Below are 26,265 nucleotides of genomic sequence, written 5' to 3' on the forward strand. Positions count from 1 at the left end.
GTAAGTCTGAGAAGCAGTCTGTCACAGCACACCCATCCCAGTGTCTGTCTGCAGCTTCAGCCTTTGTTCCCTCTGGCTGCCTTTCTCATCACATCATATACTCTCTACCTCATTCTCACTGCTGTCTTGTGTTCCTCATTAGGCAGCACAGCTGTCAGTATGCTCCCACGATAGCCAGCTGATGAATTTTCCATAGATCCAGAGTAGTCACGTGTCGTGTTATTAAACATACATATTGCTCTCTGTTGTCAAATGCTCCTCTTGGTCAAAAGGAAAGAGAAATTGACTTGATGGATATTATTCTTAATATACTGGGTCTACCTGAGAACACATAGTATTCTTTTCCTGAGGTTCTCAGAGGTCAGCAGGTATGTGTTATTGTGCTGGTGGTGGCATCATATCAAGTTTAAAAGGTACTATTTCACCTCTTTTTAAAAATTCAAATGATCAATGTTTTTTATTGTCATGTATATTGTTGTTTTCATTGAGAATGCTAATATTTGTATTTACCATCTTAAGATGTTGCTGTGGGATCCTCGTGTTTAATAGGATATAATAAGAAAAGCAAGAAGTCTCATTTGCTACTAGTCTTTGGTTCCTCCAGGCTGCATTTAGCCCTAGGATGTTCTTTTTTTTTTTTTTTTTTTCTTTTCTTTTTGGAGCTAGGGACCGAACCCAGGGCCTTGCTCTACCACTGAGCTAAATCCCCAACCCCCAAAATGTGTAGCCCAGACTGGCCTCGAACTCGTGATCCTCCTGCCTCTGCCTCCTTCAGCAAATCCTACCGGCGTGTGCCACCACAACCGGCGCATTTAGAATCTGCCAGGTGTTTGGATGGTTGACAAGCTGCAGACTGGGAAGTTGATAGCAATAAAATTAGAACACTACCTGGAATAGAAGCCTCCTCCTGATAGGGCAATTGTGATGCTGACAGTGCTGCTTGACCAACCTCTCATAGAATACTGTATTTAAAAAAAGTTAGCCAACATCTCTCATGGTGTTGAAAATTGGCACTTCGAGAATAAAAATACTTTTTTTATTTTTACATTTATTTATTTTTTTGTGTTATCAGTGTGTACACACATATGCTTATGCCATGTAAAGGCAGCGTGCTTCTTTCCCTCCACCATCTCTACCATATGGGTTCTGAGGATTGAACTCAGGCCATCAGACTTGGCAGCAAGTGCCTTGACTAGCTGAGCCATCTCACTGGCCACTGAAAGAAATTTTTATAAAGTATTATTAGCTAACAGTATTGAGATGACTGTTGTGTGCCTTGCCCTAAAATAATTCTTAGATTTCCAGCCTCTAACACAAGGCCAGCAATTCAGAATGCAGCGTATTTCTGTGAAATTGTTAGACATATAGTTCTCTGAAAGCAGTCCCTCTGACCATATACAAACAAACAGTGTAGAGATGATTCTTGCCGGACACACAGGGTACATTGTAAGCACTCAGTATTTCATGATTGATGAATTAGCAGGAACCTCTGCAGAGCAGCACACAGGTGGTTAAGAACAGCAGCTCTGCCACCAGCCAGGGCTAGCCCCTACCTAGGTGGACCTTTATTTACTGCCTGTGCATTTTCCTCCCTCTGCTTGCTTCCCTCCTACAGACTGGGGGCCATACCTAGTTCCTACCCTGTAGATCAGTTTGACAGGAGAGTAGGTAACTTAACTCTGTAGTGTTTAGAACAGTGCAGAATGAGTGGATACTTAGAGAATCTGCTATCTTTGTCCATGACAAAGGCATATTGTTTTTATAGGTTTCCATGTTGTATATGATGGGTTTGTTTTGTTTTTTAGTAGTCCCAGTAATTTTGCTTCCTGTTTCCGTAATGACTTCTTTTTATAGAAACTAAAATGGCACCCACCTTCTTCCTGCCACTCATTCACCTTCACAACACTGACAGGTTGCTTATCTTTTGGTCCCTGAACGGGCAAAAACAGTGGGCACAGGTTTCCCAGGAAGCTATCTCTGGCAGTTCCTACCAATTCCCACACAGTCTTAGCATTCCCTAGGCATCAGTCAGTGCCTACACAAAGGACTTTCAGATGGTAAAGCATGTGAAAATACAAACAGGTCAACATTCGGGCTCTCTAGGGACCCTACCCTCCAGAACAGACTCCAAGCTGACATTTTCACATGCTACTTGTAGGAGTTCCAGTAGGGTGGGTTCAGTTGTCAGGCTCCTGAACAGACCCCTCCATTACCTAGGGCTGGAGTACATCTTCCTCCCATGTTCTTATTCTGAGGAGATTAAATTAATAGATGTGGCTAATGAGATACTAAAGGCCTGTGATGTGAATGATAACTACTGGGCAGAAGACATTCAGTATTTTAAAGTATTAAAATAGCTGTTGGTAATGTTTGAGGAGGTTTCTTCTAGGTCATCACTTATTTTTCCTTCAATTACAGGAAATCTCTGGCATAATCACATCTCTATTGTTTTTATTATGACGATTTCTTTTTTTCTATTTAACAAAGAAATTAGGTTAGGTTCAGAAATGACTCACTTAAAAATAAACGTGGATATTAAAAACACGTTTATGTTGTATGACTTGTTTCCCGTTAATTTTAAAATGCACAAAAGTAGAAATACTTGCAGTGACTTGGAATGTTCTTCTGAGACATCTTTCAGGGATGGTGCCTGTTTTGCCTGATGCTTTAGGTTCAGGGGATGGAGCTGTAAATTGGTTTTATTTGGGTCCCTTTCAATAGTTTATTGTGTACTAATATTTGTTTCCTTTTTAGCATTTTATTTGTATATGTTTCTATATAAAATAACTTTACAGACACATAAAACTAAAGATAAATGTGAAGGACAGAATCCAAGTGATTTGGAGGCTAGATTATTAAAGAAATAGGTAATTAGGATTGATTGGGTTTATAGTTAGCTCTAAATGCTAAAAGTCCTGGGGTTTTCCCACTGGAAGCCTAAGTGGCATGTCTAAAATTCCAAAGGAGGGGCGGGAGATGTTCTTAGAGGTTTCTTTATGTGTCTTCCTGTTTCTTTTCAATGAGTTAACCCTTAGATGAGTCCACAGAATTCGGCTGTTAAGAGTCCTACACAACTGGAAATTTCCATATCCATTTCTGTTATAGGACTGTAATATGTTTTGAGTAATTTTTAAGGGGCATGAGCAAGTAGATGTGTGTTCTCAACCAAGCCCCTTCAGGTTGGCAGTAGGAATAAAATATATTTTATCATATTCTGTTGGAAACCCAGTATAGTTTAGATGTCCTAGTTTTAAAGGAAAAAAGAAGTGAGGAAACTAAAGTGAAGTAACAAATCAGTCACAAGTAGTTACCAAATTGTGTGGCTCCTGATCAGTGTGTAAGATATAAATTCTGAAAGGGATATATAGATGAGTGCTTTTCTCAAGCCAGGATTACACTTGTGTGTAACTAGATATAATCCTGATGTCACCTCCACCCTTGGGTGTCTGACCCCCTAGCCCTGTGTGTATGTATGCATTAACCTCCATTGTCTTTGGAAGAGCTGGAATGTGATGATGAGCTAATGAGCTCTGCTTGTTTACCTGTGCCTGCATCTTTGTAGCAGACACTTCCCACACAAACACAGTATATGTGGTGTGAGTTGTTTGTCTGTTGCCTTGATAAAATACCATGACCAGAAGCAATTCTTTGGGCTTATGGCTCCAGAGGGAGAGTCCATAAAGTCAATGAAAGCCTTGCAGCAGGTTGCTCTAGCAGACTAAGAAAGCACATTCAACCACAAACATATAGGGTAAGGAACACACTTTAAGTGGAGTGAGACCCAAGTCCAGTGACAGACCTTCTCTAGCTAGGCCACACCCCCATAACCCACCCTAGTAGCACCACTAACCAGGGACCAAGTGTTCAAATAGGAGCCTAAGGGAGCATTTCTCATTCAAACCATCACACTAACACCTTGAGAGTATAGAAATTTTTCTTGGATGTACAGATGTCATAATTTTGAGGATTTTCAAGATAAGGAATTTGACCTTATACTAATGAAATCAAGTTCAGATTCAAATATCGACAATTAAATAATTTGGGAATTGTAACTCAAGGCCAGTAAGGTTTTAGAAAGTGTTTTGGTTTTTCTTTTCTTCAATAATGGCATTAACATTCTCTAAAATATGCTTTCTTGTGGAAATGTATGCATTGTATAAGCAACTAATTCTCTCATGCATCCTTGATGGTAGAACGTTGTGTCTCTGTCAGAGTCCACTTATGAAACGCTGCCTGCAGTCACTAATGATCTGTTCACTCACTCACCATATATTCAGAAACTTAAAACTACCAGTTATCTTTGTGGATTTGTTTCTTATGTATAATTGTGTGTATGTGCACCCGTGTGTGTGCATGTAAGACCTGTAAGAGTAGTAAGAGTCTCTGTATGCATGTGTGAACATACATGTATGTAAAGGACAAACAAAGGCTGATGGTTGTAACCTTGTAACTGTTCCCAAGCTGAGTATCTGGGCTTGACTTTGCTGTCTTCATTTAAAAATCACTAGGTTTTGGCTTTGGTAGGCATTGAGTAACTTTTAGGTCACCTCAAGCCTTTTGTAAATTTTGACTGTCAAGATCTAGGGGTACATTTTTTTAACTTTTCATTGATTCTTTGTGACTTTCACATCATGTACCCCAGTCCCACCCTTGCAAACTTCCTCCCTCCACCAAAATAATAAAAACCACACAAACAAAACAAAATAAAACATAGCAAACATCTTGTCATGGAAGCTGTAGTGTGTCACAGTGTGTCCCACAGCATACCTCTCTATCCACATATCTTCACTTGTGAATGTTCATTGCAGTGAGTCACTAGTCTGCTTTAAGGTCTCTGGGTTCTGTGACACCATCAATACTGGCTCCTCACAGGGCCTGGCTATCCTTTTGTTGCCCTGTGTCATGGAGATGCTGCAGTTTTGAATCAGCAGGACTGACCCTCAATGGTTCATAGATAATGCAGATTTTGAGGTGGGCCAAATCAAAGCTCTGGATCTGGGTGTGGGTGGTAGCTAAGCTAGTCAGCCTACTGGCTCTCCCTTCTGTGTACCACCAGTGCTCTTCAGCACTGGTCTGGCTAGGCTACCCGGTGCTAACTTCAGAGGGAGGGAGGCAGGGTCAGCTCTCCCTCACTTTGACCCTCTGACCAGCTCACACAAACCCCAGCCCCTCTGGGAGGGCCAGCTCTCCTGTTCTGCTTGCTCCACCCTGTGGCAGCTCTTGGACTGTGCTGGGGACAGGGCTTTCCTCTCCTTTGGCATCTCCGCTGGTATACCCTGCCATGTGTCCTAGAGAGAACTTTCCACTCAGGTTGTTTGGAGCATGTGTGCTGTGAGGATACTTCAGCTGGTCATTTCTTACCCAGTCTTGCTAGGTTGAGTCCATCACATAGAGCACGTTCCTCAGCAGAGACATCAGGTACTTTGCTTTTGTGTGTAGGCCAAAAGAATGTGTTCAGTCTTCTGAGGCTGGAATGGGAGGCAGTTGTGAGACACTGGTCAAGCAGGCAAGTCCTCCTTTTTAGAAACTTAACCTGCAATGTCTGAGCTGACTCACTCTCCTCAGCTCTGAATCCTGACACACAGTCCATTTCCTAGTGTGTGTGAGCAAATGCCTCATGCTTGTCGGGTTTCCTGGTTTCTCATGGCAGGAAGCGAGGCCCAGTGCTTGTGACTTCATTGTGGCCAAATCTGTGGGGTCTGGAATTGGCATTTTAGTGTGAGATTTGTGTGTCTTCTGTGGTGTGTGGGACTGGACTTTCTGATCAGACTATAGTAGTACCGTCATCTCTGTGCTGGGTTTTGGTGCCTTGGAGCAATAAGTGAAGGAACAATAGGGAGAGCGGCTTTCCACATCTCAGCTGACAGGAACAGCCTGAAGGATTACAGGACACTTCTCAGCCTCCTCCTCCTCCTTGCCTCCTGGAGCCAGTGACAGAATTACGAACTTCTAGAAGTTCATTTTCCCTCCGTCCATAAACATCTGAGAGGAAAGGTTTCTCAGACTGGTAGAGTCTCTCTGTTCCACATGAATAAAGAACTAATTATTTACTGTTTTCTCTGTTAAAAAAATACTGAAATTAAAAAAAAAAAAACACTTTGCCTCAATATTTGAATTAGATTCAACTTGGCAAAAGAGTCATCCCATAAGGATAACCAGTGGGTACACTTCTCGTCTCACAGGTGTATCAGATGGGAACTTTGTTGTCAGAAACATCTAGATTCCACTAAGAGAAAAACAAGGAATACAATTATAAATTTATTATGAATGTACACTTTCCCACCATCCCCCATCCTGACCCACAGGAAAACCTCCACCAAAGCCTGCTTCTGGGAGAAAGCCAGGGGTGTAGTAGCAAGTTGTACTCTCAGTTGGCAACAGGCACACTGGTCTCCTCCACCCTCCGCTCTCCCCTGGTGCCCTCTCCATCCTTGCTCCCTTTAGCCCTCTTTGTTCCCTAGGCATTTCCTCATTCAGGGTTGTGTGCATCTATGTAGTCTGGGACCGATCATTGAGAGAAGGGTAACAGTATTTGTCAGTCTGAAACAGGCTTCATTTGTTTAACACGTCATCTCCAGTCACATCCATTTCCCTTGGACGTGTTTCATTCTTTATCAGTCTGTTTGATCCTTGTGCCTCAATTTCCCAAGTTCTGAGATGACAGAGATGCTCCATCATGCACAGTTCCTTCCTTTGTTATAGTATATATTCCTCCTCATGTACACATAGTGCTATTTGTGACGGTTTGTATATGCTTGGCCCAGGGAGTGGCACTATTAGGAGGTATGGTCATCTTTGAACAAGATGATAGTGAAGTAGGGTATTACCGTGATCACCTGGAAACACTGCTCAACCCCCTCTCTCACCATAACCCTGGAAACACTGACAGACTTTCTGTGCTCTTCTCTGCAAAGGCTGTGCCCAGTTTTGTTATTGGGTTGTTGGTTTAAGGGCCACACCTAAGCTCTAGAACTATCATCACTGCCTACATGCGCTATTGTAAGCCCATCTCACAGGGAACCAGAGAGGTTGAGAGACCATAGAGTGTGTCTAGTAGCAGACTGAGTTAACTAGGCACTGTGTCAAAATGCACGAGCAATGAAGAGGAGCCACCTGGACAGTTGAACAGCTCCATCAGGGAGCTAGTGAGTCCGAGTGGTGCTCGGTAGGTCCAGGAGCCTCCTGCGCATGCAGAACACCAAGTATGAGCAGACTGAAATTAGAATCAACTCTTGATTGATTCTTGGTACTGTTGAATTGTCAGACTGAGATTTTATCAATGGAGTTTCATAATTCTAATTTATTAACCCACATTCTATGTATGTGGGTTTGGTTTTGGTTTTATTTGTAACTTGTTTTGAGACAAGGTCTTGGCTATGGAGTCCAGGCTGGCCTAGAACTAGACATCCCGCTCCTTCCCCCTTCTTCCCCCTCCCTATGCTGGCACTGCAGTCAGGCCACTGCCACTCACAGCTGATCATTTAAATTAAGGGCTGGTTGCTGTAATATGCTAATGTAGGGTATTTTCATCTCCATACTGTGTCCCTTCAGAAGCCACTGTTCCCTTGCTCCTTTCTAAGGTGCGCAGTCAGATAATACCTAGCACTTAGCTTTGAGCTTCTTAGTCACTGTGCCACTCATAAAACCGAGCCATCTTTTTTTTCCTCCACTCCCTTTACTAATAATACAGCCAATGACACCTACAAACAAGCTGTTGTGTCAGTTTTCTCTGTGGTGCTGCATTTTGCACATTCTTCCTCTTTGCTACACCATAGGCCTAAATCCCATGAGGACACCACCACATACAGCCCTGAGTTCTGCAGAGGAAGAGGTTTTCTTCCTCAAAGAGGCAAAGCATTGCACTTGTGAGATAGGCTGTGACTTTCCCTGCAAGGAGGCTAAATAAGGCAGAGTGGCTGCTCAGAAATAGCTGCCCCCAGAGGTTATAAAGAAGGCTACAAAGCAGAAAAGATTGCTTTTAGACAAAAGCTAAAGCCATCTTTAAGGTGGGTGTCCTCTTCTTTTTACATAAAGTTGCTTGGAAAAGTGTAAAGGTGGCCATTTATAAAGCCAGACAAGGCTAAAGATTTTACAAAGCAGAACTTCTCCTGAGGATGGAAACACTGTCCTGCCAACTGCTGGCCTTGTTGATTTTACCTTCTGTTTCAGTTTAGCCAACAAGTATTGCACATGCTATCTTACTTACTTCTTAGTTGCTGTGCTAAAGCACCATGACCAATAGAACTTAGAGAAGAAAGAGCTTGTATGGTTCAGGGGTATACGGATCCATAATGGTTGAGCAGAGGCATTGATTGGAAGCTGGACGCTCACACTCTGAGCCAGACATGAGGCAAGGGAGCAAAGTGCCCACCACCAGGACATACTTCCTCCAGCAGACCACACCACCAAACTAGGCCAACAGCTGGACCAAGCACTTAGACTGTGGAGGACGTTCCTGATTCAAGCTACTACAAACACCATGCTGTTCGTAAGAACATCCATGGAAACAGAAGCTCACTGCCACTTGCAGTCCTCTCCTCTTGTGCCTTTGTGCATTCCCATCCATATGCTCACCACCTCGAGACATTACTTACTGCCTGAGGAAGAGTGACTTCACAGCCAAGCACTGTGGCAGGTTTGTCTTTTCACCCTAACCCAGTACTTCTGAAGGTTCTCTGTGAAATGAATGAAGACATTTTAAGACTTCCTCTAGTAAAAAATGTTCCAATAGTCGTTTGATTCTTTTTAATCTTTAAAGAATTAATTTGTTTGTCTAACGGTGTATGTGTGCGTGTGCACACGCGTGCGTGTTTGCTTTCTCCTGTACCATTACACTCATGTGGTGGTCAGAGGACAGCTTGCAGGAGCTTGCCCTTCTTTTCCACTGTAAATCCTGGGGATTGAACTGGGATCATCACACTTGGTGGCAAGTACCTTTATCAGTCACGGGCCCTCTCACTCATCCATTAAACAAGAAAGAGAAGAGCCCAAATAGACCTCTCTTCTGGCAGTTTATTTTATAATAAACTATCGACATTTAACGACTGAAATTAAGGCTTGTACTAGCTTATAACTCAGCTGTCTTTTCTACAGATTGAAGATGCTTCCATGAAAGATGATAGAGCAGCCGTTTTACATGTTCTCTTAACTGTCGGAGTCAGCGTAGGTTATTAGCCCCCAGGACCACACATGTGTAAGCTGCAGGCATGCCCATGTTTACTAGCACACTTTCATACTTGTCATTGAGAGTTAACGTGTGAGTGGTGGCAGTGTTTGAGTTGTAACCCATGCACGAGAATGATCTCGTGCTTTAGCTGGAGGACTTTTAACTTCTCCTAATGCAGTGCAGTTCTTCCCTGCCTTTTGCAACGTGGCAGTTTGGAGTATCTAATCAGTTATTTGCAGAATGGCACCATTTTTATTTGCCTGTTTGGGTTGTTGTGGGAAGTTTGGTTGAGAGTATGACATGGGAGCTCTGTCCTCAGTAAGCTGCATCAAGAGGACAATGATTGATTGACCTATTACTGGATGAGATTAAGGGCACTCCTGTGGGTTTTCTCTGTCTATCTGTATGTAAAAGTATCCTTATTCTCTGTAATTATCCAGTAAGTAGTATGTGGCATATGACCTTAAGACGTCTATATCTCAGCCATCTTCACCCATTGTTTGGATGACGTCGATGTCATCTAATCATTTTCATCTAATCATTATAAAGTTACTTGCAGAGTCTGACATTCTTTCTGGAATTCTGAGAGGTTCACTCTTCTCTAAGGGAACAAGCAACTGTAGATTCAAAGGTTCTTTGTGCATAACTGTCACTGTTGTTTTTACATGTATTTATTGTGTATGTGAATATGTGTGGGCATGTTTGGGCCACAGCATGTGTGTTGAGGTTCAAAGACAACTTTTTGGAATTAGTTCTCTCATTTCACTCTGTCAGTTCCAAGGATCCATCTCAGGCTGTCAGACTTGGTGGCCTTTACTTGCTGAGCCTCTCTTCCTTTTTTAACTTGAATAATTAAATCCCTTTGTGACACATACTCTTCCTTTGTGTGCTTTTGATTTTTCTCCTGTTCACTACCTTTAAACATTCTTTGACCTGATCTTAGAATGACTGTGCCTCTGAGAATCTCTATTTCCTTCAGTGGGGAATAGTATTAGACGTGGTCAGGATCAGGTGGGGTTCACTGAGTCCACTCTTTTTAGTAGGTTAGCTAGGACATTTCTTTTAGAGCTATCTCTGGGCCAAGATTAGAGCCAGAGGACTGAGGAGCAGTCAACCGGGGGAACAGCAGCATGCAGCCATCTGCTCCATTTTGGAATGAGCCATAGGGAAACAGTAGTCTTCTAAAAAGAAAGTTCTAGATTTGTTAACTATCCAGTGGAAAGACATTTACCTTTTACTCATTCCATACACAAACATCCAACTGTGGTGGACCAAACCATTGCAGGGTGATATTTCCATGACCTTGGAATGGCAGAAAATGTTAAACTGGACTGATAGTTTATGCTGTATTTAGATTATGAGCACTTATACATCAGCATATCACTGAGAGATATAGAAGCTCCACAGAATACAAAGAAATAAGTCTCACTAGATTCATTTACTAAAAGACTGAGTCTGTTAGAAAAGAATCCTCACAAGCCAGTCTAATCTATGGCCAGTCAGTCATGCGGCTGGTTCAAAGAAGAATGCTTAAATACTTTGTCTCCAGTCATTTGAAGATTTGGGAAAGGTTTAAGACAACCTAGGGGTGGGGGTGGGGTTGGAGTTGTTAAATGACCTTTTCACAGGGGTCACCTGAGACCATCAGAAAACACACATGCTTACATTATGATTCATAACAGTAACAAAATTACAGTTATCAAGCGGCAACAAAATAATGTTATAGTTTGGGGTCAGCACAACAGGAGGAACTGTTTTAAGAGGTTGCAGTATTAGGAAGCTTGTGACCTGGTTGAATGAGGTATGTTACTGAAGGTGGGCTTTGAGGTTTCAAAAGCTCATGGAGGGGCTGGGGATTTAGCTCAGTGGTAGAGCGCTTACCTAGGAAGCGCAAGGTCCTGGGTTCAGTCCCCAGCTCTGAAAAAAAGAACAACAACAACAACAACAACAACAAAAAGCTCATGGCATTCTTAGTTAAGTTGCGAGCTCTCTGTCTCTGTCTCTGTCTCTGTCTCTGTCTCTGTCTCCCCCTCTCTCTCCCTCTTTCTCCCCGCCCGCCTGCCCGCCTGCCTGCCTTCCTTCCTGCTGGAGGCTCAGGTGTAAATGCTCCACATTGCTCCAGCACTCTATCTCCTTGCTGCTGTGTTCCACACCTGATGGTCATTGACTCTAATCCTGTGGAGTTGTAAGTCTCCTTGGTCATGGTGTCACATTGTAGCAGTAGAAGAATTGACAGCTTAGACAGTTGATAATGGATGTCCTGGATGCCAGTGCCTGTGGATAAGGTTACTTTGTCCTCAGTCATCAGAGCAGTGGAACATGGCAGACCATCAGAGGATTCAAGGTGGGTGGGTGAGCTTGTATAACTTAAAAAAAAAAAAAAACTGTCATTCACACCCAGCATTTGAGTTCCACTACTAGGGCTGGAGAGATGGCTCAGCGGTTAAGAGCACTGACTGCTGTTCCAGAGGTCCTGAGCTCAATTCCCAGCAACCACATGGTGGCTCACAACTATCTGTAATGGGGTCTGATGCTCTCTTCTGGTGTGTCTGAAGACAGCGACAGTGTACTCACATACATAAAAAAAAAATAAATAAATTTTTAAAAAAGGGAAAGAATTCCACTACTAACCAAATACTCAGTGGAAATTCATACATACATTGTGCTTACCCCAAGGTGAGATTTTAATTGGAATGCTACCAGTTGCTTCCTTGTACTCACTGTCAACAGTGTCTAATCTTCAGTCTCCTAAAGACAGGAGTTCCCAGATGCCAGTCTATAACTAAAATGGTGAAAACAGTATTAGCAGTGAGCAGTCAGGGCTAGTGAAGTAGCTGAGTAAGTCAGATGCTTGTCACCAACTCTGAGGAACTGACTCCCATCCCCAGAACCTACATGGTAGAAAGATAGAATTGACTCCCATGACATTGTTATTAATACATCAAATAAATACATGTAAAGAAAAATTATCGCTGAGCAAGGAACCCACTGAGCAAGTCCATTAACTATGTAGTCAAGGTTTATCCTGAGTCTCTGATCCTCCTTCACCTCTCAAGTGCTAGGATTATAGATATGGCCTACCACACCAAGAACACAGAGCTTATAAAGAGGCTCGTTTTTTATTTTATAAATGAATGTGTGGATTTACAAATGTCAGATTTACAAATGGAGGTCAGAGAGATCTTCAGATCCCCTGTAGCTGGAGCTCCAGATTTTTTCAAGAGCAGTCTGCACTCATAACCACTGAACCATATTTCCAGACCCAACATTACACTTTTAAAAACAAACCTTATCTCTTCATTTCTTTTCTCCTTTTCACTAGAAAATCAAGTACCAGGAGGACCCAGAAGAGCCCTGTCCTTACTGACTGACAGCCCTCTAAGCCTGGTACTTTCCATCACTGTCCCAGGCCTCCTCCCAGGCACTCTGTGGCAGTGGAGTACCACTGTCCTTGGGTTCTGAAGTTTGAGAGATCCACAACATCGCAGGCTACCTGTAGGTCCGAAAGTGAGCAAGGTCTAGGGCACGTGTTCATGATTCCATGTTCAGTGATAAGCATGTCTCCTTTCTCTTACTGAGATTAGGGCTGATTCTGAGTAAAACGTTAAGGGGACGAAACTGAAGGCAAAACAAAATAAAGTTACCAGGTGGTGTTTGGCTTGAGATGTTAGCACATCCTTCTATGTGAAGGGGGCAGATGCAGGGTGCTCCTGGTTCCCAGAAACAGTTTTCAGTATGACCTTTGTCACTGGAACTTCCTCTAAGCCAGGAGTGTGTCTCACAATAAGGTTTACTTATCCTGGTGTATGGTTTCAAAGTCCTGGCTGCTCTGAAGGTGAGTCTTCTGGCTGAGCATGTACATCCAGGCTGCTCCTCCCTACTTGCCACCGATTTGTTTTACTCCTCTGCAGCCTGGAGCATCAAGTGTGCTTCCCGCTGCGTCTGTGTGCATATTTTCTCTGAAAAAAAAAAAGATAGGTATCAGGAGAAGCAAGAAGAGTCCTGTCCTTGCCCTGGATCACTGTCCTTCCTGGCCATCCCCCCAAGTAGGTGCCATTCCTGTCCACATGCTTCCATGGTTTCAGTTTGCCTTCAGCAAAAGACCAAACACCTTACCCTCCCGAGCTGCAAGTGCCATCATGAGCTGCACACAGCTCTCCAGCCCTCCATCATGCTGAGCTGTGCCTCTCCTTTATATCTGAATTTGTGATCACTTCTCTGTTTCTTTATTATTTGCTACAGAAATACTTATCATTCTCTGTTTCTCAGAATGATTTTCTGATTTAATGTCCACTGAATATTTATTTGAAGAATGAGTCATTTTTCTGCAATTAGAACTATGTTTTTCTGTGTCTTCTTCCCCACAGATAAAAGTAGGACATAGTGACTTTTAGGAAGAAATTTACTCTAATATTGTCTTTCTTTACAAAGTACAGGATCCACTTCCAAGTGTACGTGTCAGTCTTGTCCACAAGAATAGAGCAAGGCCTGGTGGCACACAGCTTTAATCCTAGCACTGGAGAGACAGAGGCCAAAGAATCTCTTAATTTTGAGGCCATTCTGGTGTACAGAGTGAGTTCAAGGTTAGTGAGGACTCTCCAAAGAAACCCTGTCTTGGAAAACCAAAAAACTAAACTAGGAAGAGTAGGATGGCACAGTAGTAAGTACTGTTGAGATAGGTATTTTAACCCAACCACATACAGTTAACTTCCACATAATAAACACCGAGGTTCTGTAATGACCAACTGTCAGCCTTGTTTACTGCGTAGGCATCTTTGCTTTGCTTATCATTCCATCACCTATTTAGTGAACTTCAAAAAGGCTGCCATCTGCAGTGTACCTCTCAGTAGTTTGTAAAATTCAGTAGCAGTTTGTGTTTTCACAGTAGGGTATACTGTATGTGCATCATTGCACGTGTGATATGTGCATTGTAGTACACACATCTAATGCATGTCGTTGAGTAAATTTTGACACATGCATACATGTACAGGTCCTAAACCCTTATCAGTCAAGATGCAAGGCACTGGTGTCACCCAGAAAGACCTGTCCTATGTGGAATTGATCCTTCTCTCTAAAACAGTGGTCCTCAACCTTCCTAACACTGTGGCCCAATAATATAGTTCCACAGGTTGATCCCCCAGCCATAAAATGATTTTCATTGCTGCTTCATACTATAACTTTGCTCCTATTAAGAATTATAATGTAAGTATCTGATACGCCAGAGGGGTTGCAACCCACAGGTTGAGAACTGCTACTCTAGAGTATTTGTGAATAGAACCACGCAGCATGTGGTCTTGGTGGAACTCCATGTTTATCACAGTGCTCGTGATCCATTCAGGCATTGCTCACCAGCATCCCAGTGTATGAACACATCACAATTTACCCATGCCCTGTTAGTAAATACCTTATTTCTACTTGAAATCTAATGGGCATAACACAGTCTTGTTAGTCTTACACATCTTTTGGTATATGGGTTAGAAAGGTCTTGCTAATTGTATATTTAGTTGTTTAAATTTGCACATCCTTTCAGAAGCAACTAAATCATTTTGTACTCCTGAAAATGAATGGGGAAATGTTATGCTCTCTTTAGCAAAGTCTCCTTTCAATGTGTGTTGCTGTCTTATAGTTTGAATGTGCATCTTTTATGATGTCTGGAGATTTCATGTACTAATATATAGTTGCATAAGAGTTTTTCATATTCTGAACTTTTTATTATAGTAATTTTTAGGCATACAGCACAGGTTGAAGAATATTTTGCAGTGAGCATCCATGTCTCAGCATAGGTTCCACCAGTAATATTGTATCATGCTTCTTCAATCTCCTGTGCTCACCTACCCTTGTTAAAAACCACGTTTCAGGTTAGCTTGTAGACACCTGTACAGAACCCCACATGCTTACACGCTTCCATTTAAACATCCTGCTGGGCACATTGGCATTGCTCTGGGGCCTTTTCTGGTTCTGTGCTCAGTCTCACTCAGGTCTCATTCTGAATATGCTCTCCTCTCCTCTCCTCATCTTCATGCTGATTTTTCCTTGTTATTAAATATTCCCCTGACATCAGTTCATTGTTCTAGTTCTTTGCTTATAATGAAGCGTTCAGTAATTTTCCGGTTTTGAAGCCATGATTACACATGATTTTCACATGATTATAAGACAGGTATAAAGCTTGTACACAGAATCCCCACTGTTACGTTATCTGGTTCTTCCCATGTCTAAATCTGGCTCTTGCTCCTAACTATGTGAAAGTCGGTTCTTGGTGTTATGTTTTTAGTGCTAGATACTTAGGTATATGCTTACTAAAAAGACAAATACCCTCTTATGTAGCCACAATGTTAAAATGAGAGTGTGTCATTAATTCACTGCTGTTAACAGTGAATCCTAAGACACCATTGGGTCCCCAAGTTGATGAGTCACAGCCTTTGTAGAAGAAGAGATAATGATACCTGTCTTGTGCCCTGCTCCATGGCCACAGTCTAGTGTCTGATCTCTGCTTCTCCTTTAAGATGGAGCCTTTCTATAGCCATGCTTCTTGATTTCTCTGTCACTTTAATGCCAACCGCTGGCATCCTGGGCTTACAGACTTCCCTCAGCCTTTCCCATCTGTGTCTGTACTTACTGCTCTGACAAGCACAGGTATCTCCCATCACCAAATAACTACACAATAGTTTACTTATTTTTTCATTTTTTAAATTTATTAATTGTACAAAATAATGGATTTCATTGCATTTCATACATGTATATATTTTGATTATCTTCAATCTTTTCTTCCCCGTCCCTTCCTTCTTTCTCTGTCTCCAAGCCTTGCTAATACTTTCATGATTATCTGTTTTCTTTACTTTTACTGTTGCATATATACATAGAAGTAAGTGTAGGGGGGGGGCAAAATTTGTCAGTCATCAATTGAATTTGCATCTTGGGTCAGGCTTTGTAAACCGTTTTTAATGTCCAGGGCCTAGAAAACCCTGACCCTCACTCATGGCGCTCATATGATTAGAATTTTCTTTTATTTACATCTGTGGGCGTCTCAGGTTTCTGTTCATTATTTTGGGGTGTGTGTGTGCGCGCATATGCACGCATACTTGAGACCATGACTGTAGTTGTCCATAAGAGCTAGAGGCATTAGATCCTCTGGAGCTTGAGCTGTGTGAGCCCCCCAGTGTGGGTGCTGGGAATGGAGCCAGATCTTCTCACGAGCAGTCAGTGATCCGACTGTCAAGTGCTCTGCAGATCCAGAGCTGGTGTCGTCCCCTTTCCATACAGGACATTCATTTTGAATGTTTTCTTGCCTCTCAGGGTGTTTTTTGTTTTTGTTTTCTCATATAAACATAACTGTCAAGTTGTCTTTATTGAAAAGCTGCTGGGTATTTTTGAGATCACACTAAATTTGTAGATTAACTTAGAAATCTTTATGATTCTCTGTTGTCTTACCTGTGTAGGAGGCCTGTCTGTTCAGACCCAACTTCTGTATAGTCAAGAGCTTCATACATTTCTTAGATTATTAGTAGGAACCTTTCCCCCACACACACACACTTCTGTTGTTGATACCTAATATGTTTTTTGTCATTGCTGTTTATTTTCATTGGCTTTCTGAGACACAGTCACACTGTGTGGTCTAAGCTGGCCTGGAGCTCCTGAGAGTACCAGGCTGCAGTGCTCTCTGGCTGCTTCCTCTTTGTGCTTCTGGAAACCCTTCCATCTGTACACATGAGTCTACCCCACTGAACATGTGGACGTTTCCTAAGTTTATGGTTTCCGTCTAGTTAAAGTTTCAGGGATTAGTTTTGCAAATGTTTTTCTGATCCATTGTCTGTCTGCTCCAGTTTTATGGCTCCAGTTGCATACAAAATAACCCTTTACACTTGTTTGCTTGTATGTATAGATGTATAAGTCCTTGGGGACAGCTCTTAAGAGTCAGCTCCCTCCTTCTACCCTGCGGGACAGGTGTGGAACTTGTGTTGTCAGACTTCTGCAGCAAGCATTTTTACCCACATGCAACAGTTTCTACTTTAATCTGGGTGTCCTGCTCTTAGCATCACTACTCTTCTCCCACCCAACCCCCACTCTTGCAGCATACTAATCTGTATTGACAGGGCTGTTAGCCCTGCTCCCTAAGAAAACCTTCCTCAGCCACACTTTTCATCCCTACCTTTGTCATGACTCCTAAGATGCTCCTCGAAGGCGATGTGTGACTCACTAGGATGGTACTGCAGAAGTTGTGCCTTGACTTGTGAGCCACTCTTTCCCAGAGTCCCATGGTGGAGCAGTCCCCAGGTTAAGTAAGACAGAGATCTTTAAGAACACTTTGTAGATGATTTCATTCTTACTGGTGTAAAGTTGCTGAGTTACACATAACCGAGAGTGGCACTTATGTGGATACAAACCAGAGCTCCTTGCATACTGACTCCAAACCCCACAGCAAGAATGAGGGCAGGGTCCTCCTGATTTACCTTCCTTATAGCTTCCTGCTGGGCCAGCTCAGATGAAAGTGTCATTTTCTGTAGATGTTACTGTTGTTACTTTTTTTTCCTACCTGGTACTACCTGGTTATAAAATAGCTGTCCAGGTCACTACAGAGATTTTACCCCCTAAGCTTAAAAAATGAAAACACAGTTTAAAAAATATTTTTTCATAATGGAGCTGGATCAAAGGCTTAGTGGTTAGGAGCACTGACCATTCTTGCAGAGGACCCACCCAGGTTCAATACCCAGCACCATATCTAACTCCAGTTCCAGGGAATCTAATGCCGTCTTCTGGACTCTGAGGGTACTGCCTCTTCATGCATGTGGTATACAGTCATATATACAGGCAAAAGGAGGAAGAGGAGGAGGAGGAGGAAGAAGGAGAAGGGAGGAAGAAGAGGGAGGAAGGAAGAAGAAGAGAAAAAAGAAAGAAAAAGCTCATACATTCAAAATAATAAAATAATTTTAATTAATTTATTTAATTCATTGATTTAGCTAGAGAGATGATTAAGCAATTAAGAGCCTCTACTGCTCTTCCAGAAGATTTAAGTTCAGTTTCTACCCCCATGCTGGGGGGCTCAGAATTAACTCCAGATCCTGGGAATTGAGCACTAGCTTCTGTCCTTGTGAATACCTCTTTGCTTATGAGCCGACACATGAATAAAAAATAAACCTTAAAAATAAGTATCAAGTACTGAACAACAACATCAAAAACCCCCATTAAAAGTCCTTAACTGGGCTGCTGTAGCCTTAGGGGATAGGATGGGAAAACAAAGGGTGTGTGTATGTACCCTAGCTGGGATGCACATCTGCATGCATGTGGAGACCTGCCAGAGAAGCCCCAAGCACAGCCATGTAGGATGACAGAAAGAAACTCTCAGCATGTTAGGAGTTAGGTGCACAGTGACTCTGAGCTGAGAGCTGCTACTAATGCCGAATCCTCTAGTGACACACGGATATCCAGCTGTCCGGGTCTCACAGCTAAGTTCTCTTCAACTCTAAAGTCCTACCCCTGCCCCAGAACCGTCTGGCCCCTAACCTTTATCAGTCTACTAGTGATGCCCCTTAAAACAGAGTACCATTTAAAAACACCCGTCTTTGCAAGTCACTGAGTTAGTGAAAGGAAAAAGTGAACTCGTGCTTGCGTTTAGTGAAAGGCATGTCAGAGTCGGAATACTGCGATTGAAGATCTGCACTTACTAAGAACTGACTTATAATTGCATCATTTTATATCAAAACTTTCTTTTTAAGTAACTGAATCACACATGCATCATGTGCTGGGTTTCTCTGTTTTCCTTCATTGCATATGTTTAGTTTATCTTGAATTTCATCTATGTTGCTGAATATAATTTTTAATTAGAGATTAATGCTCTATGACTATCACTATTATCACTATTAATGAATATTGATTCTTTGTTCATTAATAATGTTGCCACATATTATTACATTTGACTCAACATCTTGGGTGCTAAGGATGAAAAGATGCTAAAAGATTTCTAGTGATCTCAAAGCCATGGTTATGGATGATGAACATTTTGATGTTTTCTTATTGAGGGCTTCATTTATACAATTTACTCTAATGCTGCTGGGGTTTCTCAACCTAAGAGGCGTTGGCTTCCCTTTTATAGAAAGAAGTTTTTATGGGAGGAGGAGGGCTAGAAAGATAACTCAGTGGTTAAGGTATCACTGCTCTTGCAGAGGACCCAAATCTGGCTCCTAGGACTCACGGTCAGACAGCTCACAATTACTTGTAATTCAGGATCCAGGGGTCCTAGTGCCTTTTCTGATCTCTCTGGATATCTGCACACACACACACACACACACACACACACACACACACACAGACACTCACACACAATTAAAATAGATTTTAAAAAAAGACTGTGCTGCAGGGGTGAGAATCAGTGCATGAGGTCTGAGTGTAAAATGACCCACTTCACATGTACATCCACACGCATGTTTGTTCTCATGCCTTACGATGCTACATCTTCATGAAACATGACTAGGAAAGAATTGAGAATGGGGCATTGGGATGAAGAGGGTCACTCAAACTGTCACTTCCTTATTATTCCAGCCGCCATGCCAACATCACTGATGTAATAACCAGCCATCCTATCTGCAGGGATTTGGTCCACTTCACTTTTCTGACATCTTCTACATCTTTGCTAGGGTTTCAGAGGCGTGTCATTTCATTCTCTTCTCTATGGCTGTGATTGTCTTCTGAGACCTCATAGTACTAGCTAGAAGAGAATTGAAGGGGAGCTCTTAGTTATGAATCTTTTGTAACCAGATATCTGTTTATTTAATTGTAAAGCTTAGAAACAGGGAAAGAATTCAAACGGATTCTTTAAACTTATGCGAGTGCTCTGTTATCTCTTGATTACGTATACCATCATTTAAAGGAAGATATAACATGGCATGAAACATTCATGTGGAGTCAGTTTTGCCAGGGAGCAGTAAAAGCCTCTGTAATGAGAGCATTGAGGCCTGAGAGTGAATCATGGGGAATCCTAGGTCATGTGCTAGTCTTCACCCTGCTCCACCAGTCTGAACCACCAGAGGGGTTTTGTTGTTACTGTTTTATTTTTGTTTTTAATCTCACACTATAGTCCAGGCTGGCCTTGAAACTAACTGCTATCCAGTTGTTTCAGTTTCCACATGCTGAGATTACAGAAATTTTATCATCCTTGACAAAAATGTATTGTTTAAATGATAAGAATGAAGACTTTTAGGGGCTGGGGATTTAGCTCAGTGGTAGAGCGCTTACCTAGGAAGCACAAGGCCCTGCGTTCGGTCCCCAGCTCCGAAAAAAAAAGAACCAAAAAAAAAAAAAAAAAAGAATGAAGACTTTTAAAGATCTTATCTCAGTGATAGTGCTATTTATTTTAATTTCCTTTCCTAAAAAGTTGGAAGTTACCCTATTTATTTAGTCATGGTTTCCAATTTTAGACTAGTATTTATAGTGTTAAAGAGGAAAGAAATAAGGATTAAAATAAGACTTATAGAAACATGATTCCCTTAGAAGAAAACTTGAATGTTTCTTCTATGAATATACCCAAATGGTGTGCAAGAAGCCACCAAATTCACCTCTCCCCAAAGAGCAGCAGCTGAGGATCTGTGACAAACCAACACACTGTGGAGGTGACAAGAAAGGCCACATTCTCTCCATTTCCAAGTCAGAATGCTAAGAAAGTATCATCAATCCCAGCAGCCTCTTTGCGTTATAACTTTTGAAGAATTAGTGTCAGTGGATCAACCTTGTTAAGAACATTCCCTGTTCTTTCTAGATATGACATCATCCCAGCAGGAATCTTCTCAGGACTTTTGTGGGCCTCCCTTGGCTCTGCCAGGCTTCTGTGTGGATCCCTTTAGCCATGTTTGTTTATATTTGATCCCTGAAGCCTTTCTTGAAACACTGCTACTCTAAGCCACACAGTTTTTCTCACGAGTACTAAATATCTTCATTTAGTGCTGAAGAAACTGGCTAGATTTCTGGCAGCCTTTGTCAGGGTTAAAGAATTCTTTGAGTATGCATACACACAAAAACTGACAATGCAAGTTTATCTTAAATAGAAGTGACTTTAATCATATATCATTTGAAGTTAAATGCTGCTCATGACAAAGAACCAAATGACAATAAAGGTATGTAGTGCATGTGGAAGAAAGAAGGGCAGACCCCTGCAGAGCAGTTCCTGTGGTCCTGTGGGCACACCGCATGACACCGAGATCAGTCATGAGAGCAGCAATGAGAAAATGAGCATTAACTTAGGTGCTGGTCTGGAAACTAGAAGTGTTGGGGTGAATCTGTGCTCTCTGCTATGTATAAATAAATACATATATATACATACACACACACACAGAGCTACACACTCACACAAATAAAATATATTTGCTATCTCTTCATATATAGAGATGAAAACATGTGTGTTAAATGTAAACATGTAAACTCATGCAACACGTCTGTGTTCAGAAGGCCTGGAAGAGTGGCCACACCTCACGTTCAAACCCTAGTTCCTGAATGGGGCAGGAGTTCAAGGTAGACTTGAAAGTTCTTGTCAGATGATAATGCCAAACTAGGAGTCCTGACTCTGATAGGGACAGTCCTACCATCAAAGAAATGACAGTCATAGATACAACCCCTTGAACAGAGCAGGAGGCCTTGAGACCATGCTGCAAACTGGTGATATATACCAGCTATTCATTTCTTTACTGTTGGCTGTACCTCTAATACAGATGGTCCACAATCTATTATTCTGCTTATGAGTTTCTAATGTACAGGGCTGTAAAAGCAGTGCATGTAGCACAGACGTTATGCTTTGGGTTTTGATCTTTTCCTGAGCTGACGATATGCAGTCCAGTTCTCCTGTGCAGAGTTAGGCAGAAGCTAAGTATCACCACTTCCAGTCGGCCCCAGGATTACCAGGAGCCAGTGGATGTGCTGTAGTGCTGTGCCACTGCGGTGCTTTGTATGCTGAGGTATTGCTTAATGAACTTTGAACTTAACAGTACTTTTTATTATTTAAAATTAAATTATCAGGACATAAATTGAGAGACATCTGTAACTGTAGACAGGATGATTGTCTTCCTACCAACTGTGTCACCCAGTCTTATCCCAAGGATGCAGTCCCAAACCCAAACCACAGATCATTGTATAAGAGTCACATGAGACCTAACATTGGATCTCTTTTGCTATTTGGACAATTTGGAACTTGGATGGAATTTGTGGGTTTATGGCAGTAGCTTATCAGCCTCGATCTCCCAATACTGACTCTTGGTTGAGGATTTAGCTCAGTGGTAGAGAGCTTGCCTAGCAAGCACAAGGCCCTGGGTTCGGTCCCCAGCTCCTAGGGAAAAAAAAACCTGGTAATACTGACTCTTATGCTATGGTTCTTTGGTAAAAAGGTAGCCTATAGGTAAGAACATGCTCAACAGTGTTCTTGAAGAGATGGTATCAGAAAATCTCACAAAGTTTGAGGAAAATGCTCTGTGAATTTGAAACTATTTAAAATCTTTTGAAATACAGCAAAAACGTTTTTTAGATATATCCATTACTAGAGAATTATTTCCTTCCAAAACTACAAAGCTGAGACTTCAATGTAACCCTGCAGCAGGTGGTGCTTCACTGTTGGAATGCTGATGGTTGCCAGGAGAGACAATATGCCTGCAGAGTTTTCTTCAGAGAGACTCTGACAGTGTTTTGATTTTAAAGTGATGAGTATAACTTGAAATATACTCATATTTTTGAACCTGTAGACTGAAAACAATTGAGCAGCACCATAGAAAAGTACATGCCCCTGTTTTTACTTTCTTTTGCAAAGTGCTATAATGTAAGTCCTAGAGCCAAGTTTATTTTATGAGAATCCATGGCCTTCACTTATGATATATGCTATCTCTAACAAAGTATTTAATTTTCCTAGGCCTCAGTTTTCCCATCTGTAAATTGAGTTGATAATGTTGATTTTGCAAGTCTATCAACAGAATATCTGATAGATAGATAAATAGACTGATAAAGTGTCACTACTTCATAAAAAGTTAAAATACTTTTATAAATTAGTGCCTTGTGATCACTCCCCAAAGAGCAGGGATATCATAAACTCATGACTTGCGCTGTTATGTCTCTCTAGCCAAAGCCTGGAACTAGGGCCTATTGTAGAAGAAACCAGGAAGTACAGTGCAATAAAAAGACCTTCAGGTTTGGAGAATGGCAACTCTGGTTCAGTTCCAAGCCTTTGTGACCATGGTCTTATTCTTCAATGTCTGTGATGTTCGAATCACCCTGGAGCTCAGCAGGACTGCTAGGATACGTGTGATCATATGTGCGGAATACTTGATGAAATACTCAGTAAACAGCAGTTGGTCCCTGTGACTCCTTTGGAAAGACAGGAATGTTGTATCTGGAAACTAGGTTCAGAGACAGGGGACAGCAGCAGAAGTTTGCTCCAGGGCAGTGCGATAGATGTCCGTGTGTTCTGAGGCTTAGACTGCCCTGGAAGACTTCTGTTGCTTCAAAAGGAGTCTCAGTTGACAAAAAACATGTCCTGTGTTGTGTAATTCCATTCTCCAGAGATGCGGAAGAAGACTAGATAGCAATCTTAGTAGTGTGGTTTGACTGCACACTAGCCTTGGAACCAGAGGCAAAGGACAGGATGCTTCATCCAGACCCGTCTGTGTCAGGGGGAGAAATACTGCTTTTCCTGGGTGCAGGATATAACCCTTTCTTCAGTCCACCAAGTGCCTAATAAATCTGCATTTCTCTTCAGACATACACGTCCTTTAGAGACTTCTTTCTTTATCTTCTGTCGCTGGTGCCTGCTCACTGGTCAGGGACAATGCTGTCAACTATTTTCTCATGTAATTTTCCAGCTTAGTCTCGTCCCTTGGTTGTGTACAAGTAAAATTACTCGTGTGACAAGACTCCTCATGGAGCACAGCTCTGTGTTTCCACCCTTCGTGTGATGGGTGGATGAGAGCTCTATGTAAAGGCACAGAGTTTGCACCTTAAAAATGAGTGTCTGCTTATATGTGTTTGGTATATATGGAAACAAACTTGTTTCCACATTGCCTGGAATTTCCATTCGTAGACATTTCCTGCCAGAGTGCCCCTTACATTTGTAAGCAGCAACCTATACCTTGCAGGAAAGGCATTCCTGTTGTGAAATGAAACTCTAGCCCATCGCTGATTAAATCTTTTAGGAACAAAATCTCAGAGGCATTGCTTTGTACTTGGGAGAACAATTCTCCTTTAAAAAAAAAAAAAAAATCCTAGTGATGTTAGCTCTCTTGGCCGACTAGTGGCACAAAGGCAAACTGCTGGTCCACGAGTTCTGAATGGCCAAGGAAGCAGCTGGACTTGCAGCACATTCCTGGCTACAAAGCTCTGCCAGGGATAAGCCCTGTATAGCAAAAGGCTCCCACAAAGGAACGTGGGAGTGAAGGGATGCTTTCCACCCAGATGTGCCAGTAGCGTGTTTATTTAGTGTGGTGCCTCTGCAGAGATAAAACTGCTTCCTTTGGGTGTCCTCTTCTGTCGTTTGTTTAGCTGGAGAACTTCATGAGTAATGCATGGACTCATCTGGCCAGTGTAAAGTATTTCACAGCCCAAGGCTTTGCTTATAGAGAGCACGGGAGCAACTGCAGACAGCCGTTCATCTTCCTGTTATCAGCAAAGGTTTCTCTTTAACAGCTAGAGATTTTATTTTTAACTGCTTGACTCAGTGCTCGTCAGATGATTGGGACCATCTAGCTGCAGATTGAAGCAGCCAGTGCGGGGGTGGGTTGGGGGAGGGGGCTGGAATGGCAATGGGAAAGGGGATGGCTGGGAAAGGGGGAGGGATCTTAAGAGTCGTGCCTCTCAGCCTCTGCCTCCCTCCCAGTGTGGAAGAGTTCAGCACTCCCACCCGCTGGAGTGTGTCTGTCTGCAGGTCAAGCTGGGAACTCTGAAAGAATGGCTGCCTTATGTCACTTAAAGATTATTGCCCTGTGATTAGTGTGCTGTGAGGAGGAGCAGGACCTGAATATTCATTCTGTGCTCTCCACTGTCCTGTGCACTGAGCTTCTCTCCCGCTGGATGCTGCCTGTTTCTACAAGTCTTCACCATGATCGATAGCTCCAAGAAGCAGCCACAAGGCTTCCCAGAGATTTTAACTGCTGAGGATTTCGAACCTCTCAAAGAAAAGGAATGCTTTGAGGGGAGCAACCAGAAAAGTCTCAAGGAAGGTCAGTCTGTCTCTGAACAGAGAAGGATGGCCACATGCCTGTCACCTTGCTGGCCAGCATATCTGTCTGCCACTGTCTGTGTATCCCTCTGTTTGCTGTTGCCCTTCCTATGAGTTCTATATGGAGAATGTCTGATGCTTGCAGAGAGGCAGAGCTGACAGGACATGAGTAGTTTGCAATAATTGCTACTGATAAGGACAGTTAGGAAGCCGGTCCTGGTTTTAGTTGAATTCGTCCAGATTTGTTTGTGTGTTTTTCCCAGTTTGGGATTCTCCTCTAAACCTCGTGGGTTTTGGGAGACTGTTCCATTCTTATTATTAATCAGAGCACTGCTTTATTTGTATTTACAATTACATAGTTTCAGGAAAGATATTTTTCCGATTAACATGTTGGGTGTTTGTTGTTGTCTCCTTGCTAGATTCCTGAAATGACGAGCCGGCTGAGTGTGCATTATCTGCATGTTGTTTTTAGAGTCTGCTGCATAGTTTGATTATTTTTTTTAAAAAAGCAAGCAAATACCTTGAGAATGCCTACCGGTGGTTATAATTGTCAGTAAACACTACACTAATTAGGAAAATGGCCAGAGACCTTGGAATCGCTGTTCCTGTTTGCACAGCACGACTCTCTGTTACAGCTGAGAGCACGGACTGTGGGTGAAGAAGCACAGAGTCTGAGCAGAGTGACATTTGAAACCTGAGTGTCACTGATTCCAGTGCCCACTCAGTCCTCTCCGGGAGGCTTTTCCTTCCCCAGCCTCAGCTCTGTCTGCAAACCCCTCTTGTCCTGCCCAGCTCCTATTCCTCCTACAGACAGACAGCCTGTAAGGAGCCCTGTTGCCTGAGTATCAAGTGCTTCCATCCTTTTCTCTCAGATACCAGGGCTGTAGGCATGCGATGAGGGAGTGTCAGAGATTGCCGTAGACTG

General features: G+C 42.4%; 1 protein-coding gene across 6 annotated transcripts in view; it reads left to right on the forward strand.

Annotated features, from left to right (window-relative positions):
• Mrtfb (myocardin related transcription factor B) overlaps nucleotides 1-26,265 on the forward strand; it is a 165,772-nt gene that overhangs the window by 69,925 nt on the left and 69,582 nt on the right. The window contains exon 1 of one of the 6 annotated variants that reach the window (XM_039087011.2): nucleotides 18-25,341. The exons of the other annotated variants lie outside the window; for them this stretch is intronic. Within the exon in view, the coding sequence (XP_038942939.1) occupies nucleotides 25,221-25,341 (121 nt within the window). The 5' untranslated portion in view covers nucleotides 18-25,220. Of the gene's footprint in view, nucleotides 1-17; nucleotides 25,342-26,265 lie in introns of those variants that run through there. 6 annotated transcript variants of the gene reach the window in all.

This window comes from Rattus norvegicus, chromosome 10 (genome assembly GCF_036323735.1).
Source record: "Rattus norvegicus strain BN/NHsdMcwi chromosome 10, GRCr8, whole genome shotgun sequence".
NCBI classification, from domain to species: domain Eukaryota; kingdom Metazoa; phylum Chordata; class Mammalia; order Rodentia; family Muridae; genus Rattus; species Rattus norvegicus.